The sequence below is a fragment of the Toxotes jaculatrix genome, chromosome 10 (genome assembly GCF_017976425.1).
Source record: "Toxotes jaculatrix isolate fToxJac2 chromosome 10, fToxJac2.pri, whole genome shotgun sequence".
NCBI lineage: Eukaryota > Metazoa > Chordata > Actinopteri > Toxotidae > Toxotes > Toxotes jaculatrix.
Window position 1 is genome coordinate 10,758,746 of NC_054403.1, and position 18,803 is coordinate 10,777,548.

Consider the following 18,803-nt stretch of genomic DNA (forward strand, 5'->3'; position numbering starts at 1 on the left):
ACAGTCTTTTTTTTCACAGTGCAGTTAAGATGGTGAATTTCACTGCTTAAAATGGCTACAAACATGGGAAAACCATTGGATTTGGCAATAGCAATGTTTATTGCAATAAGTTTCTTTCCAATATGACTACGTTTGAACAAAGTTAATAGCATTAGAAACGAAGTGAGTAGATTATGAATCCAATGTGGAACATTTTTGTCCAACTCCCATGAGCAAAGAGCTCCGGTGGTGGCAACGTCTGTTGTCAGGTCAAATAACCTTGATTTAATTCACTCAGACATTTTTACGTCATACAATTACAGGCAGCTGTAGCTCGCACAAAAGCCTATCAGCAGGATTTTAACACTTTAAGTAAATGAAATCCATAAAGTAAAACATCAAATGCAGCTTTATTTAATGATATAAACACTAAGTTTCAAAAGAATAACAAACAAGGGTAGAGGAGCTGCTTAAAGGGGCCTACAAATGAATGTGGGTCAGTCATGATGTTGCTTTCAAACAAATGTGTGTGAATTAATGGACCATTTGCCTCTGGGCAGCCCACACTTGCACAACTCATGATGTCATACAAACGGAGCCTGAGATTGGTGGCACTTTGCTGTTCCTACCTCTGAAACGAGGACATATTACAGTTTCAACATATTCACAGGCTTATTTGATAAGTAACCAAACATTTTGTTACTTTTCACTTCGTTTCAACACAATTCATTTACATCTGTAATGTTTGGCAGAGGCTCTTTTCCTGGGCAACTCACAGTACCGCTCAATACCCACTTTGCAGAATGCATTTGCAGGGAAATGTCAACCATTTTCAGGGACAGGTGAAAGCCAAGAGTCCTACTGTGACTTACCTATTGCTCAGCAGACTGCATTAATGTTGAACTGCTCTAAAGGAACGATTTTCATGAAAAATGATACAATGCTAGACTGTGTACTTTTGGTAATTACATTAGCTTGTGCTGAAAAAAGAAAAAAAGCTAAACTAAAACTAAAGTAAACTAAAATGATAAAAATGCAACATTGGATTCTCCTAGAAAGACTGCAATTCTTAGCCATAATGAATACATTATGACATCCAACCTCTGCATATTTCATTACAAACATCCATCCATCCATTTTCTATACCGCTTAATCCGTCAGGGTCGCGGGGGAGCTGGAGCCTATCCCAGCTGGCTATGGGCGAGAAGCAGATTACACCCTGGACTGGTCGCCAGTCAATCGCAGGGCTTCATTACAAACAACAAAATAGAATCTGAAAGTAATTAGTACCGCTGTATCAGCTCCTCAGAAAAGAGACTATGCATTTGTCAACTTACTGATAACATCCTCACTACACACAACTCACGCAGACACATCTCTGCCTCAGTTTACGACAGCAAGAGTGAATAAGAGTGAATAAGTGCCTGGTTGCACCTGCTCCTGCCTCCACTTTGCCTTTGGATGCAATCACCCCTCCTCCACAGTTCATTTAGAATCTGAACATATTTGAACATTAATTCAGTTGTCTACATTCAAGTCCTTTGTTTGCGTCGTGTGTGCATTATCTTGAAATGTGATTTGAATGTGTTTATGAATTTTATATATTTTAGAGGTGTCTTGATGGGATGTGATTGCATCACTAAGAATTTTTAAAGGGGAACATATGCTTCTCAAAAAAAAAAAAAAAAAAAACATAGCAGATTCCTGCTGTTCCTGCACTTCAACAGTGTAATAAAAGATAAGCAGGAGACACAAGACTGTAGTTACAACTAAACTGAGCTATCAGGTAGTTTTGGATGTAACCAAGACTGCCCATAGCTTACAACAACCTAACAATCACAATTATGTGGGGGGGGGGGGGGGGGGGGTTGTAATCTATAACCTTCTATAACCTATAATTTTATAACCTAAACCTGTGTCCGTGCTGTTCTGTTATCTTGATCTGACTCCCTCCTAGGTTTAGTAACAACTGAACTTACGTATCAAAGCACAGCAACTATATGCTACTCAATGGTGCTCCTCAGACATATACAACTGCCATTCCTAATTACTGTGTGAACACAGATACTTTTACTGATTAACTGATAAGATTTAGTAAGATTTGGATCAAGCTAGAGGTTTACATGGATATCACTCAACACTGCTTCATTCAATGCAAATGTCTTAAAGTTGATAGTGAGAGGAACTCCATCAGATCAAACTGCATTTAACAACTGGGAAAGTATGTTTCATTTGATGCCATCCATCTGTAACATGAGTAATTTTTAACCATAGCTGTACCTCTTTGTGTTACCCATTCAAGTGTTAGCAGGAGTAGAACCCGCACATTAGGTCCATCAATGTCATGCTCTAATGCCACTTCTGACAGTTTGGCCTTAAGAAGCTACTTAAGGGTCTATTCCCCAGTGTGGTCCCCTTTTCCCTCTGATGCTTCAGCGGTTTCCCCAGTGAATGTTTCTGCTGCTCTGCACTTGCTGGACTAACCGATCCAACTATACTCATGGTCATCAGCCCATGGGGAGAAGTCACTTTCAAATGTCAGAACGTGATGCTCTGATGTTTTCGTTAGCTTGTTGCTCATCATGACTTGCCCATCACTTTGCCTCACCCTTGCATCTGTATTCATCTTGTCACGTTATATAGCGCTGGAGACACAGAAACCCCTGTCATTCTAAATAACATGCTAAGACATGTTAATACATGACACCAGTCACAGTAAGGGATAAGAAGCAGGATGCCGTAAGTCCTATTGAAGATGTTTATCTTTCTAAGTATCACTACAGCGCACAGGGAGTTTTTCAGTAAGAAGTCATACATCAATCTGTTGGGGCAAGGACGACATTTTCCCAGAGGTAGCATTTATCCTTGAGTTGTGGTTGTTTCTCTCTTTTGGTTTTGCTTAAAAATTTGATTTGTTGCTATAACCAGAAATGGCAACGTTCTGTTTGTCGGCTCTCTATAGCATCACAGCATCAGATAAGAGTCGAAAGTGTTGTGTGTGTGTGTGTGTGTGTGTGTGTGAGACATACTACGCACACATAGTGAAAGACAAAGATAGCGACCACAGAAAATAATTTCAATGTTTACGGCTTTGTTTTCATTAGGGAAAAAACATCCCAGATTGCTGTTTTCAGAGGCCTTGTAATCCTAAAGTTGTATCACGAGGGAATCTCTGAGAAAAGAGCCACAAATAGAAAACAGAGAAGCTGGATGAAGACTGATGTTTACTATAAACTAAGATAAAATGCCCATCACCGATGAGATGGAAAGGAAAAATATGAAATGTTCTGTATTTGGGTCACGTCAGGTTTTGACTGTGGAAGCACAAAAAATCCTGCATTACCTCAATCAGCTTGTTGGCATGCTCGCGGAACACCTGTGCATATTCCTTGACTTCTTTCTCGTTGCCATTCTTGGCAGCTTCAATCAGGACCAAGAGAGGAACATTGGTCTCCAGGAAAGAGTCAGAGACATGGTCCATCACGGCTTTACGCAGCTGTGAAGTAAGACATTTTGGAAAAAATTAAAAGGCATTATTAAAATAATACATCCCCTTGTGTACATGCATTGACATCTTACAATACAGCTCGCTGATCTGACCACATAGTATACTTTCCCTTTGTGTACAAGATGGAGACACCAGACTTGTAAAAGGAAAGCTAATCAACTGTATTAATAACACTACAAATTAAATGTGTTCTGGTGACAAAATGATAAAAATTGTTTGTATTAAAATCTCAGTGAGCTCAAATACTGAAGTTATGTGCAGACTGATAGAAAAAAGTTTCAAACAGAAAAAAAATAACCAACCTGTCTGCGAAGGTCCCTGGTCTTCTTTGTCATCCTGTCAATGGCTGTGTTCAGAGCATCACTCCTTTCCTTCCTTCCCGCCTGAAACATAAACATGGGAGAGGAGTTAGTATGGAGTTGCACAGTGAAATCCAACCTAGTTATAGCTGAGGCTTATATAAACCTACATTCTGATGAGAACAAGGATCATACTGAATTTAATTAATCTGTGTCTCAGGCTGGAAAAGAACAATCTATGGACTGGAGCGAATGAAGGCAAAAAAGGAATAAATCTACAGATATACCGTAGTCAGAATTTACAATTAACAGGAATGTCACATATCACTCTGACATGGTTACTTTTCAGCCCACTTGAATTTGTTCTCTCTTTCCTTCCTTATTTTTTCTTTAACCTTTTTGGACTAGCAGGGCACTTGGGCAACTGAAAAATGCTGTTTGAACATTTTTGTGTGTGTTTGCTGTCTAAAATGACAGAATTGGCAGTAGGTCCTTTAAAAGAACTGCAATTTGTGTCTTTTTTTGCAGTAAGATGAAAAACTTGTGAGTTGTAAAAGAAAATTGTTTTCAGAACTTTCTTTATGAGGTCAATAAATTATGCTGTTAGATGCTGGTGAGTACACATATCAGAATCTTTAGTTTATTATTTATTAATATGTCTGAATAATGCTACAAGGGATCCATGATGTCAGTGACCAGACACAAAAATAAAACTAGTCATTCCTCCATGCATTCATTCACAAGTAGTAAGTTTCGACTAGAGTAAAAGTCATCTTCAAATTTTAGAGAAGCTAGTGTTGTGCAGATACCCAGCCTGATCCACTTCTGATCCTTTTATTTATTGTGAACCACTGTGCTCTGGGTAGACCAGCTGTCAAAGGCACCCTATTGCTCTCTGTTAAAACACTGGAATCATTTCCAAACTCGCAGCATTGCGAGTGAACCATGGAGCACACAAACAAACGGTGGCCAACTGTTTCATTTAATAATATACGCATATTGAAAGCATGCATCAGTAAAAGGCACAGCTGCTTTGCATCTGTATCAGTGCTATATTTCATGGGCACCACATCCTCTTAATTGTTCATGTTTGAAAACTGCATTTACATCTAGTATTTAATTCATAGACAGATCAAGAGAGGGTATCCAAATCCTGACCAAGCCTTCCTGCTACCGCTGCTCTTTGTGGATACTGTACAGAACATTGCACAAAATCTTTGACTAAACATTTAAAGGCAACCTGTGACCATTATAAATATTTAATAACTTTAATAAATAAATAATCAGATAAGGACAAGGGGCAAGTGAAACTTGATTTGGGCATCCCACATTTTAAATAGGTCTGTCTTAGTGTTTCGTATTCATTTTTAATCCATTCTCACCTAAATCGTTTCGTACTTTAAGAAGTTATTTGCAAAGTTCAATATCACATACACTTTTTTGGGCTAAATAGGCCAACATCAGTAACAGCTCCCAGTTGCAGAGAACCTGGAAAAACCATTGTCAACATAGCAAGGACTGGCTTGTGAGAGAAAGTTGACTTCCTCACACTGTTACTAAGCAAAGGCACGTTGCCTGTGTTTGAGAAAGGCTGACATGCTGAAAATCCCGTCAGCATTTTCACAAAGCTCTGTTCTTCAACCTGAGATCAGTGTTTTCACAAATCACACAGCAGCGAGTCCACATGCTGTTTGTGGATGGAAATCCAGAACTAAGATTTAAAAAAAAAAAAAAAAAGCATGTATTTATAGGTATCCACATCAGTGTGGATAAGGTCTACTGTTAATAAAGAAAAAATAGCTGTAAAACGCAGGGATGCTCCAATCCAATATTGATAATTCATATCGTTCCAATACTGACTCAAAAAGCTGGATCAGCAGTGCACTGCTTAACCCGTTTCTTCAAATTTTGAAGATTTTTTGCAAAGCTGCTTGTGCACAATAATTTATTTATTATATTATTATTCATAATGAATAAAATTCAGTAAATTTATATATATTTACAAGTTAGCAAAGTAATGTTTGAGTCAAGCCTGATGTTGCCATACACATTCCCACATAGTGAGGCATACAGCTCATCAGTTAAATACTGGTGTAAGTGCAAATCCCTAGTAAAAAGGCTAACTGCTATGACAACACTGGGCAATAACAATGTAAAACAAAACTGAAATAAATATTCTAGTCTCTTCTCCACATTTTTTTTCTCATCTGAAATGAGAAATGTGTGATTAAAAGGTCACAATTTACTCGACATGGCTAAATGTGGAAATTAAGTACAGTAACACTGCAACACCACTGGCAGCAGTCACACAACTAAGCACTAGGGCTGTAGTCAAAGCCCTAACCACTGCTCCCCACTGAGAGCAAAGAGATGTTCAGTCACATTCTGCAAACTGCTCAAGCAAAAATTGAAAGTATAAAACTTTCAGGAAGGATGGAGAGATGGAGCGAGAGAATGAGAAAGAGAGTGAGAGACAGACAGACAGATACTGAAGTATAATAAAATTAGAGCAAAATTAGATGAAGAGGAAAGGGCAACAGAGAAAAGGCAAAGAACCAGTTGGACTCTGGGCTGTTCATCCCCCTTATAATGCTTAAATCAACTGCGACATAACACCATGGATGGTGGTGGCACTGACCTACCCCATCCCCCACTGCCCTTTGCTCATTGGGGGGTTGTGTACATAGTTAGGGGCTGCAGAACTCCAATGGCACTAATCCCCTGTGATTTTGTGCCGGCTGGGTGCACTGCTGTGGTAGGGTTTTAGTCTGTTTTGCCCCTACTCTCTCAATCTTATTTCATTCACGCCTAGCCTATATTTCATTTCCACGCCAGAGGGTTCTAAAGCACTTCTTCAGGTGCTTATTATGGAGGCAGTTTCTCTGCGGCATCTTTTATGATACTCAAGTGAGTCTCTATCCATCTCCTTCAGGACAGATTTAGGAACATCCCTTTTCTACAAAACCACTAGTCCGCTGGATTATAGAGAAATTCAAAGGAAATAAAGTATGCTCCAAGCGTCGAATGATCACTGAGCTCGGTGGTATTGCTTTTTGATATTTCGGCAAGTTCACTTAATTGGATGTCCATTTATAATTTTAAGTATTTCTTCCTGTAAAAAACACTTTTTAAACAGTTTAAATTTCAAATGGCAAGCTGGCACCCATCAAACAGAAGGAATATCCATCATGCCCCCTGAGATTTAAGCGTTTTTTCCCCATGTTTTCCACTCTCACATTCTGCAGAAGAGTCCCAGAGGGAGATGTAGTCTGCCACAATAAATGTGGAGAATGACAGCAGCATGCTGGTCAGCTGACCTGGAAAGTCACAGCCAGATGCATGTGTTGTCTTAAGAACTGAGAATTATGTTATACAATTAGGGAGAAAAGCTTTGTTAATAACATTTTTTCTCTGCACAGTTCAGAGACTCAGAGACTGTGGTGTAAGTTAGATGTTCTGCATTCAAATTTCAATTAACAGTAGGAATTTAATTCTTTGCTTTCACTAAGTACAACTTATTACCTGTGACAGGTGCAACAAGGGTTAAAATCCCTATCAAATAACCAATGTAAATTTAAGTATGAAGCAGAGAGGGGCGTGGTTCTCTCCACCAATCCAATGTCATGTATAAATAAAAGATGCTTTAGTAGATGGTAGCAGAGGGATGACAGGGGATAGAACATCAAAATCTTAACAGTTTCTGTGCTTCATATGTTCTGGTATCTAGTCTATGGCTGCTCTGAATCTAGTTCATTGTAATTACGGTCACACCCATCTCCACCCACATTAAATAATCAAGGAAAAGTCAGTATTTTCAGTCACTGAACTACAGACATCATATTTTGTTTAGCACTCTAACTGGTGCTGAAATACATCCTTCTTTTAACAAAACCACATATCAAATCCATTTGCTCAAGATCGGAAAAAAAAATCTCATTAACAGCATTTTACTACTTACTTTGATCTCACCTGGTGGATCACACTATCAACCAAGTAGTTGGCCTTGTCTATTACATGTTAAGAGCTTGCCTAGTTTAACTTCAGAGTAGCTGGCCATACATCACATGCCAGTGCTCAAAAATTAAAGCACTGCAGCCAGGATATGTAAATTATGAATATAAGCCAGACACCCCACGTTAGCAGTGCTATAGCATACTCCTATGGCAATGCAGCACACCTTTGTTCACCCTCACTTATGTTTATGTTGTTTAGAGCCACATGTTATGAACTATATTTAGCTTTGTTATGCTGTTTTGTTTATGTCTTGGGTACACACATTCATACATATCGCATGCAGGACAACGGCAAGGCGAGGCTGAGATTTACAGCTGTGGTTAATTTCAACAGCAAGCTACCGCAACACGTTCAAGATATCAATATTCTGATGGTGACGAGCCAGTGGGAGGGAAGGGGGGATGCCAGAGGGAGGTGGAGGAAGACTGAGGTGCACAAGCACTGTGTATGAGGCAGAGAGCAAGTGACTGAGCAAGAGAGTGAGAGGGTGTTTGTGTGTGTGGGAGGGAAAAAGAGAGAGAGAAACAGTAGTGATGATCGACGCCAGGCTGCCACCACTCTGTAGCAGTGAGTGGCTGCAACAAAAAGCACAGAATAACATCCCTGACTCCCTGCTCTGCTTTTTTTCTCTCTCCCTGCGTCTCAGCTCGCAGACGAGGGCTCCACTCACAGCTCTGCAGAGGCTATGCTGAGACTCAGCCGGCGTCGGAAGCAGGATCTCTGGCTGCCATCAACAAGTTAGGGTTGGAAGACCACAACCATGGAAGAGGAATGCTTGATCTTCAATTAACCATTTGAGCTGACATCATTGCGGTGGAAGGGAAACAAAAGGGTAAAAAAAAGAAAAAGAAAAAAAAAGGAGAGGGGGGGGTCTGTTCACCGGAGTCACTCTGGATGCAACTGATCAACTTAAAAAAAAAAAATTATAAATATTTACTTCAAGGATTCGTGGGATGAAGGAAAAGATTCAACCCTTTCTTTAAGCTTGGATTTTAAAGGACTCTTAAGCAAAATAAAAGGAATAATCATCATCTTGGGACATGGAATTTCATATTTTGTTTCATTTGGGTGGGCTCAGAATTGCTTTATTTCCAAAGAGGCTGATTCCTTTTGTGCTTATTCAAAAGGGTTTTTTCCCTTTGGATTTTTCTTCCATCTGGTTGCTCCAAGAGTCTGCGGAAAAGGACAGTTGAATGCAGCCTCCGATGTGCACAAAAGAATGGGTAAGTTAGCCCCTTTATATGGCAGGTCGGGACATGAATAGGGAATACAAGTCAGAGCGAGGGAGGCTATGGACTAAAAGCTCTTCAGCCTTGTCTATTTTCTGCAACTGCCCTTCATTTTTCCTTCTTCACTCATGTGAATGCATACTTATTAAACACCATTAGGATTTTACAGCAGACCTCTTGAGCAACGAAAAAAGCACAATTTAAAAAAAACCTAAAGATTGAAAAGACGACAGTGTACTTGAGCTGCTCAAATGAAAAATAAAAAACATACAGCAAAACTGATAAATGAATGACAGTAATCAGCAGAAAATAAGTATTTATGCCAAATTACAGTGTACAAAATAGGAAGAAAAAAGACTAAATATAAATAACAAGGGAGTGGAAAGTCCAGCTCATGCATGCATTTGATCATTAGATGCCTAAGTACATGATATCTCCATTAAACCTCAGCTCTAAGTAATCATGTTTACATACACTGTGAAAGTTGTCAATGTAAAATACGTAAACTGGTGTGTGTATGGGAAAGAACGAGAACACACACACATAAAGCACAATCGGCACCATGAATTAGTAATAAGTGCTCTGCAGAGATTAGCTCTGCCACCCGACAGTTCATTTTCTTATCTTTGAACCCACCTAGGTTTCCATTCAAGGTGGCCATTGGTGGGACCTGCACCAGCGGCTCTGTGTCTGTGTGTGATCAGCATGCTTCTCGTGTGCCTGCTGCCTCCTGCATCGTGCACAACCTGCCCTCAAAAATGCCGCTGTGAGGACCTGCAGTTCTACTGCGACACCCAGGGGCTTCAGGCACCCCCAGATGGTGTGGACAAGGGGGCCCTGGGGTTGTCACTACGCCACAATAGCATCACTGAGCTCAGCCCTGATCAATTCTATGGATTCAGTCAGCTCACCTGGCTGCATCTAGACCACAACCAGATTACCACAGTACAAGAGGATGCCTTTCAAGGGCTCTACAAGCTGAAGGACCTCAATCTGAGCTCCAATCGTATCACCAAGTTGCCCAACACAACCTTCATCCACCTCATCAACCTCCAGATACTGGACCTGTCCTTCAATCAGATGACTGCATTGGAACCAGAACTGTTTCATGGACTGAGGAAACTCCAGATACTCCACCTTCGCTCCAATTTACTTCGCACCACACCTGTTCGGGCATTCTGGGACTGCCGCAGCCTGGAATATCTGGGCTTGAGCAGCAACCGTCTACGGAGTCTGGCCCGGAATGGATTTGCTGGGCTCATTAAGCTTAAAGAGCTCCACTTGGAGCACAATCAGCTGACCAAGATCAACTTGGCCCATTTCCCTCGCCTTGTTGCCCTGCAGTTTCTATATCTGCAATGGAATAAGATCAGCAACCTAACATGTGGCATGGAGTGGACCTGGACCACTTTAGAGAAGCTGGACCTAACAGGAAATGAAATTCGTGTCCTGACACCTGATGTGTTTCAAACGCTGCCAAATCTAAAGATTTTACTGCTGGATAACAACAAACTAAGCAGTCTGGATCCCCAAGTCATGGATATGTGGCAGTCTCTAGGCACCATTGGGCTGTCTAGCAACCTTTGGGAATGTACCAAAAGGATTTGCTCTCTGGCCACTTGGCTAAGCACCTTTAAGGGAAGGTGGGAACATTCGATTCTCTGCCATAGTCCTGAGTATGCCCAAGGCGAGGAGATACTTGATGCTGTTTATGGATTTCAGCTTTGCCAGAATTTTTCAGCGCCAGTTGTTCAGACCATTAGTACAACCACAGACGCTACTACAGCTGCAGAGATCACAAGCTCCTTGTTTGGAATTATGCAGCCGACACCCACGCAGGACTATGCAGAGGATTTTGGGAGCTTTACCACAGTCACTACCACGACAACCACAACACAAACACCACGCAGCACTCAAGCAACTACCACTACATTGGAAGAGGCAGCTGTAACGGATGACTCCTCAGTAATGGACAACACTGTTATGACTCATAGGGTTATCATTGGAACTATGGCCCTTCTATTTTCATTCTTTTTCATCATTTTTGTTGTGTATATCTCACGGAAGTGCTGCCCTCCCACCCTGCGCCGGATACGCCACTGTTCGGCTATACAGAACCGCAGACAGATGAGGACCCAGCAGCGGCAGCCTATGGCAGATCTAGCAACACAGGTACCGTATAATGAGTATGAGCCCAGCCATGAAGAAGGGGCACTCGTGATCATCAACGGCTATGGGCAGTGCAAGTGTCAGCAACTGCCTTACAAAGAGTGTGAAGTATGAACTCTTATTTATTCCTAGAGCATATGGTTTGCCATTTGACCATTTCAGATGATACAGGGTTTGCTTTTTTGATTTTTTTTTTCCAGTTTATGTAAAAAGCATAATTTCTACAAGTGAGATTTGAGAACATGTGAGAAATGTTGAGTGCTACAATGACAGAGGTTGGACGTGACAGTTTAGGGATAAGGTAGAGATAGTCACAAATTTATTTTTCTATGAATGCAAGGTTGTTCATATCAGGCAGGGGGGCAATCATTTTAAACAAGAAAATTGTAAACTGTGAGATTTGTCTCCACATTGTCTCTATATTCTGCAGCACAGAGAAAATACTTAGCCAAATGGCCCTCTGCTTACGGAATACATTAAGTGGAGAAATGTGATTTATGTCTTATTTCTTTTACAAAGTAAATATTTGAAATCATGTTTCTTAATGCACCATGGGCACTGTAAGCCAATCACTCAATCACTGGGGCAAATGAACTGGATCGGTTATCATAACATTTTTGTTTCACAGTTTCATTGTTGTGGGGGGACCATGATACATTAAAGGCTACTAAGACCAAACTCAAACTCTGAATTACAACTGAAAAATAAATGTCATTATTGTTATTATGTTACAAATAAAAATAAATCCTCTCTTAAGGAGAGAAGAACCCTGAAATTCTATTCAGTATACACTAATGACATTACTTTTGCCAAGTCTATAACCTTTCATCAGATCAAAAGGCTCTCAGTGTTTCCTTTGTACAGAATTTATTTGGGCAGTCCACCCCAAAAAATTGCTGTCCTTAGCCAAAAGGGGATTATTTTTTGTACTTGGAAATTTGGGTTTCTTCCCAAATTTCCTTTGTGTGCAAAGGCAACTAATAGTATGTACTGTCAGAATGTTAAATTTATGTTCAGTTCCATGAATTGGAAAATAACCCCTTCAATAAGACATCAGCACATAAACACAATGCTGTTTTGCAGCTGGCTCTCAAGTTGTTGCATGTTGGAACTCCCACCCATGGGGTGCCACAAATAAATTCTCAACCTGTGGGAAACACTAAGCATTGTTCGTCTGTGGTTAATCTCCAATATGCTACACTGCTTAGCTAAACACAAGGATGTCTTCCACACCTTGGACATCAAGAACAAAATTATTAGACCTTTAAATGTACCATGACTTCTACATGGATTCTCTAGCACCCAAATGCCATACACACTGTGACCATAATATTTCCAACAGCCTCATCTTGTTATAACTGTTTGCTGATCTCCTATTACCAATATACCAGGATCAATATACAGACAAGCTGCTGTGAAATTTGAAGGTAGCAAGTGAAAGGGTAATGAACAGTGCAAATGCCAGATAGGAGAGCATTTCACTCTGAAAATAAAACCGTTCCCGGTAGCCCAGGCTCTTTAGTGCTTATACTCTAATCAGGACTGACAGGCTCAAGATTGAACCAATTAAGGCGAGGCAAAAAGAATCTAATATTCTGTCACCCACACCAGTGATCCAGCAACATTTAGCTTGTTGAGCCACTCAAAAATAGTTCTAGTAGAATCATCCTGCACACCACGCAAAAACATCATTGAGCCTCATATTTTAAAACACTGTTCTTGTTAGGGATACTGAGCTGTCATTTACAGTTAAAAATGGGGTTAGGGTGAATAATAAATATTAAAGCAGTTCCTCGGTTAGCAGTCACGAGTGTCAAGTTAAACTGTGGTCAATACCCTGAAAGCAAATGGAGATCCAGTGATAAGCAAACAGCAAGCCTGGGTCAGGACGCATTTGCATGCAGCAGGGAGAGGATGTGCATTAGCATCAGACTAAAGCTGCTGCCGCAGCTCCGCACTTCTTTGTGTTCAGTTTGGTGGTGGGGGCAGGGTGAAAGAGAGAGGAATTGAGAGGAATTGATGGGACGGTGAAGAGGGGCAACTATGGGGTAATGTTGTAGTTTAACAAAACCAATGAGCATCTCTAGCCAAGTAAATTTGGTAGAGAACAGGATGATGAATACTGACTCACAGCACCTTGGGCTTGAAATGTACACTGACCACAGCAGCAGTGAATAGATGAGCTGTCCAGCATTTGAATAGTGCAAAAAAAAAAAGAAAACCAAGCAAAATTCTTTGCACTGGAATTCAAAGTATGTAATTTTCTCAACAATTCAACGTTTGGCTATGTTTAACATAATCAGCCATTAAGACAGTAAGATGTTTCTGACAGCACAGGATCTTGGAGTGAGATATCAGGTTTTGAGCAGTTAGGATGCAGTTCGTTTGGCTGGTGCCCCCTAGAGGTAGCCGGGGGGGACCATTTGTGGCTTAGTCTCTTGTAAGCCTGCCAAATTTGGCTTCAAACTTCTCAATGAATGTTTGTGTCAATATTTCTCGGCACATGCTCAAAGGATGCCTAGAACAACTTCTAAGAAAGTGTGTAAACCAAAAATTGTTACACTTCACATTTGAATTCAACGAAAGACATTGCAAACACTGATCATACTGATTTCCAAAGCCAAGCACCTCCACTTTGTTTCTAATTTTATTTTCTTTCAGCTTCGCACTGCTTTGACTATTGCCCTTCTAATCTGTCTTGCATGTTCAAAAGTCAAAACTGAGTTGAATATTTCTTAATGTCATTCAGCAAACATTATGGGGAGACCTCATTTTTGACAACACCAAGAATGGGGATGTATGTGGAATTCCTATTAAGTTCTGTCAATCATTTGACATTTCACTGTTTATGACTACGGTTGTACTAAGTGACTGAAAATCCACAAAATTTGTAGAAATATGCATCCCTTTGCACTCTGGCTCTTTGTAAACTGTTTTTGTTTCCTCTTGTCATCCTCTAGCCCTGGTCCCCACCCTGCCTAAAAATAAAAAATAGAAAAGAAAAAAAAAACAAGTGAACCAATCCCCTCTCTCATACCCAACCTCTTTGTGCAAAATGGATGCTTTTCTCTTCCCATTTTCCTTTTGTATTGTAATATGTACAATTTCATATCTGTATAGTGGATAAGATGTGCCAAACTGAAAAAAAAAACATTTTCCCCTCAAAACATATATTTTTTAAATAAAATGGTTATAATTTACAGAGTGTTTGCTAAATGATGGATGCTCGCAACATGGTTTGTCTTTCATCACATTCTGGTTCAATGTGTAACTCTTCAGTTCTTAAAAAAAAGCCCTTGATGAAGTTGATATGCAAAATTATATTGTGAAAGTAAGCTTTGTCTCAATTTTAAAATATTCATTTTTTAATTTTTCTAGTTCCCGTTTAAACCATTAAAGTTTAAGAGATTAATTAAATTCTAGTTCCCTTCCACTAATGTATGTCAGCACGATGACTAGATTATCTAGTTTACAAGTCAAAAAAACAAAACAAACACTTCTGGATGCCTGGACCCCTTTGAACAAATACTGAGTGGATCCAAAGTATTATCCTTACCCACAAGTTTGTAACTCTGCTTTAAGAAGCACTGTGTGTAACATTCAGACACCAGTGGCCATTAAGTGAACTGTAGTCAGCATCCTGTTGCTCACATGCCACAGATAGGTGCAAGCAAGCATCCTGGGCATCAGCCCAGTGACGTGACACAGAAGAGACTGAACATTGATTGATTGACTGGAATCACATTGATAAGCTAATGAAAGTTATACTGTTTACTGTTGTTTGACAATAAACTATATTTAAGACCAGAAACTATTTGACTCTCCAGCGATGGTACAACGCTAAAACGCAGTGTTTGGAAATAGGTTTGGCTAAGCAACGCTGTAGTTTGACTAACATTACCTTTTTTTGAAAAAGGATTTACAAAGCGTAATACCATTATCTGCTTGCTAGCTAGCACACCACAGGCAAGTGTCGCTCAACTAATCCAGTCTTGTTACATGATACACTGACTGCCTTTATATAATAAGACAAATAAATTGCATTCCTTCTAGCTTTCACCGAGAGGCTCAACATAATCAGCACAGCCAAATTTAAATTACAACGCTAACAGTTACTGAATAAGACAGAATATTATGAGTAAGGTGTGCTGACGCACTTCATTGTTGACCTGACAGTTTCCATCACAACTCTCATTTCGCTAAACATATGATAATAGAGAAGATGTTTTATGTTTTTACATAAAATATAACATAACATAAAACAACATAAAAATTCCTTCGCCCATTTGAGGAAAAAAATGACTGTTTTCTACATGCAATGTTCACCTAGATTGCAAGAGGAGAAGCAACACCCATGTCTTACCCGGTAAGTCATTACTGTTTAGATGCACTGCAAAGATGCCAAAGTATATGCAGAGGGTAGAAGTAAAGAATGTAGCATCCAGACCACAACTTGTTGAAGTAAGAGTTTGGGTGGTGGCACTGAACCCATCCCCAGTGTTGGTCGTGCTGTTCACAATCACTGCAACACTTATATGCTGAACTGACAGCAATTAGTACCAACGTAGTCACACAGTTATATTAAGAAATATCATGCTGCTATATTTAGAATACCCCCAAGAGGATTCTGTACAAAATTGAAGAAGAGAGCTTCAAAAGGGAAATTGTCATTCAAGGTCCATTTTCCTAATGCAGAGGCACTCTTCTGTTGAACTATTTTTATTAAATTGGCTTGACCAATTTCAGTGTATACTGTGTCGCTGTTTTATGTTAGAATTAGATCAGATCAGAACTTGATATTGGTAGATACTTAGTATTTCATGACTGATGTGGCAGGGGACAAAAATACCACAACTTTATCAGAAAATCTCTAATCCAACCTTTGCAAATTCATCTGAAAGTCCCCACGACAAATTTAATGTGCTCAAAAGAAAGAATAAGCTTTTCCATTAAAGGCTTCGGGTAGCCAGTTTCAGGCAGACATGTTTACTGATGTATACATCATCTAAAGGCAACTTATTTTATGTCAAGCAGTTCTGAGCTTTGAAAGATGCAAACACAGTGACAAATATAGGCTGACATGGCTATCCAACTGTAAGAACCACTTCAATTTTACCTGCTCTTTTTTGATGAGGCCTACAGAATGCAAGCTTCACTAATTAACCTGCAGAATGTACCCAGGCGAGGGAGGCACTAAACTCATGAGTCTGGCTGCATGGCTTCAGTAGTCTGCAGGGTTCAAGGACTCAGAGCTCATATATGCTTCAGGTATTCATTATGAGGCCTCCAATAAATCTAGAAAATGCTTAGGAAGGACATATTGATCTGAACTCTCATCAGCAAATACCCCACTAATGTATTTATTGCTTAACACATTTAAAGCCATTCCTCAACCACATCTTTGGAGGAGGGCGTCCAAGCACAAACAATAGAGAGGTGTGCATAACAAAAGTCCCTTTCAGAGTCTGTGAACATGGAAAACAGCAAAATGTTGAACTTTCCAGTTGGTCTTTTTAGAGAAGATGGGATTTCTTCTTCAGACACAGAAAGAAGCATTTTGGCTATCGACATCTTCAGTACATTCTTTAGATTCAAAATAAAATTCAAGGATAAGAGCAAAGTCAGCAGCAGACCCAGATACAGAATAGTTTTGTTTGCAAACCCAAATCTTTCAAGCAGTCATATACTGACACACCTTTAGAGATTAATGCCTCAAACTGCAGAAGAGTATATACTGAGCTAACATACATCTGAGCATTAACATTTGAAAGCAAAACTAATGAGCCAATTGTAGAACAGCATTGCTATCACCCATCAAGACTAGGTGTCTATACTGATGGCATCCATGACTGATAACATCAGCCAGTGGCTCACTCACTCACAGCAGCTGTCAACAGCCACAGACCCCAGTTGTTTAGTTCAGTTCTAGTTATTGTTTCCGTCTTTGTGATACATTGAGTTAACATTCAGTTAAAAAGAGGCTAAATAAGAAAAATCCACACACTCAAATATTGATAGGTTACCTCAATACTTTTCCAAACCGCCATATTACAAACAGAACTGGCTAGCACTGGTTTCTCAAAGCTAGAAGGACCTTTACTCAAATCCAGCTAAGGACTTTTCTGTATGGAGTCTGCATATTTTCCCAAATGTCTGCTGGCATCACCTCCAGGTGCTTCGGCTGTACTATAGTTCAAAGATATGCACACCAGGTGAACTGGAAAAACCTACTGCCCACAGGTGTGAAAGTGTGCCAAAGTGCTTGAATGTGTTAGTCCTGTGAAAGAGTGGTAACCTGTCCATGGTGTATACTGTTTCTCACTCAATGCGTGCCTGGATACGTTTCACCATCAACAGGATGTAAGGTGTAGATAAAGGGTGGATGGATGCTGTTAAATGTTATAACAAAAATATTTAACGTCTTGAACATGTAGAACACAACCATGTTAGAAAAGTAGGTATAGAAATGTACATAATTTTTAAAAGGAGTGCTTTTTTCTTGACATAATAAAGTAAAGTAGTCTCCATTCTCCTTTGTCATTTAATATCAGAGCTTCAAACAGTAATTTCCTGTTGCCAAGGTCAATGGCATGTCTGATGAAAACAAAGGGACCTGCTACAGCTGAGTATCTGAGTGAATGTGTGTGCGTGTGTTAAAACATGCATAGATGTGGTTTGCCTTCCAGTCAGGCGCATTCATCACAGCTCAGTTCACTTTGGTTCTATCTCACCTTCAAACCAATGTAATTCTCTAGCTCAACACACCTGCAAACAGCAGATTCTAATTCTGGTTCTCTTCATGTTTTAACATTGGTTGTGCCACTCGCTGGAGGACAATTGCTTATCAGACTTATTGGGGTAAGAAACAGACTTAAAGGGTATAATCATACTGAGGATAAAAAAATGTTTTTTGATTTTATTTGATTTGTGCATGTGATAAAAGTGTGCCAGGGAAGATGCAAAATGCACACTAGAATCATCTAGACTAGAATCTTTTTTTTTCATCAATAATAATAATAATAATAATGCATTTTATTTATAGTGCACTTTTCGTTTAAAAGCAAATATCAAAGTGCTACAAGGTTAAAAGAGCATAATCACAAACAATAGTATAATAAAACAAAAACATACACCAGTTTAAAATGCTTTCTTGAAGAGAAAGGTCTTCAAGGCCTTTTTAAAAGAAGCCAGTGTCTGTGGTCTGGAAGGGAGTTCCAAAGGCAGGGGGCAGCTGAGCAGAAAGCTCGATCTCCCATTGACCGTAGCTTAGTTCTGGGGGTATGGAGGATATTGCTGTTGGTGGAACGGAGATTGCGGGATGACGTTTGCTGAGTGAGGAGTTCTTTGAGGTAGACCGGGGCGTTGCCATGGATGCACTGGTGTGTGAGGATGGATATTTTATATTGAATTCTGGAGGAGATGGGGAGCCAGTGAAGGGATTTGAGGATAGGTGTGATGTGTTCGTGTTTTCTCACTTCAGGATCCTGGCAGCACTGTTTTGTATATATTGAAGTTTTGTAGTTATCTAATGTAACAGAATCAACAATGGCTAACATGACTAATATTTGTATGTGACTGAAGCAACAGAGAATTATCACCCAACTC

General features: G+C 39.8%; 2 protein-coding genes across 3 annotated transcripts in view; one reads left to right on the forward strand and one right to left on the reverse strand.

Annotated features, from left to right (window-relative positions):
- ctnna1 (catenin (cadherin-associated protein), alpha 1) overlaps positions 1-18,803 on the reverse strand; it is a 79,774-nt gene that overhangs the window by 33,911 nt on the left and 27,060 nt on the right. For both annotated transcript variants that reach the window (XM_041047558.1, XM_041047557.1), the window contains exons 8-9: positions 3,790-3,870; positions 3,323-3,475 (exon numbers count right to left, since the gene is read on the reverse strand). In XM_041047558.1, the coding sequence (XP_040903492.1) occupies positions 3,323-3,475; positions 3,790-3,870 (234 nt within the window). The remainder of the gene's footprint in view (positions 1-3,322; positions 3,476-3,789; positions 3,871-18,803) is intronic.
- lrrtm2 (leucine rich repeat transmembrane neuronal 2) lies at positions 8,078-11,312 on the forward strand. The gene is made up of 3 exons (XM_041047923.1): positions 8,078-8,230; positions 8,447-8,537; positions 9,670-11,312. Exons 1-3 carry the CDS (start codon positions 8,078-8,080, stop codon positions 11,310-11,312), a joined length of 1,887 nt encoding a protein of 628 aa, XP_040903857.1.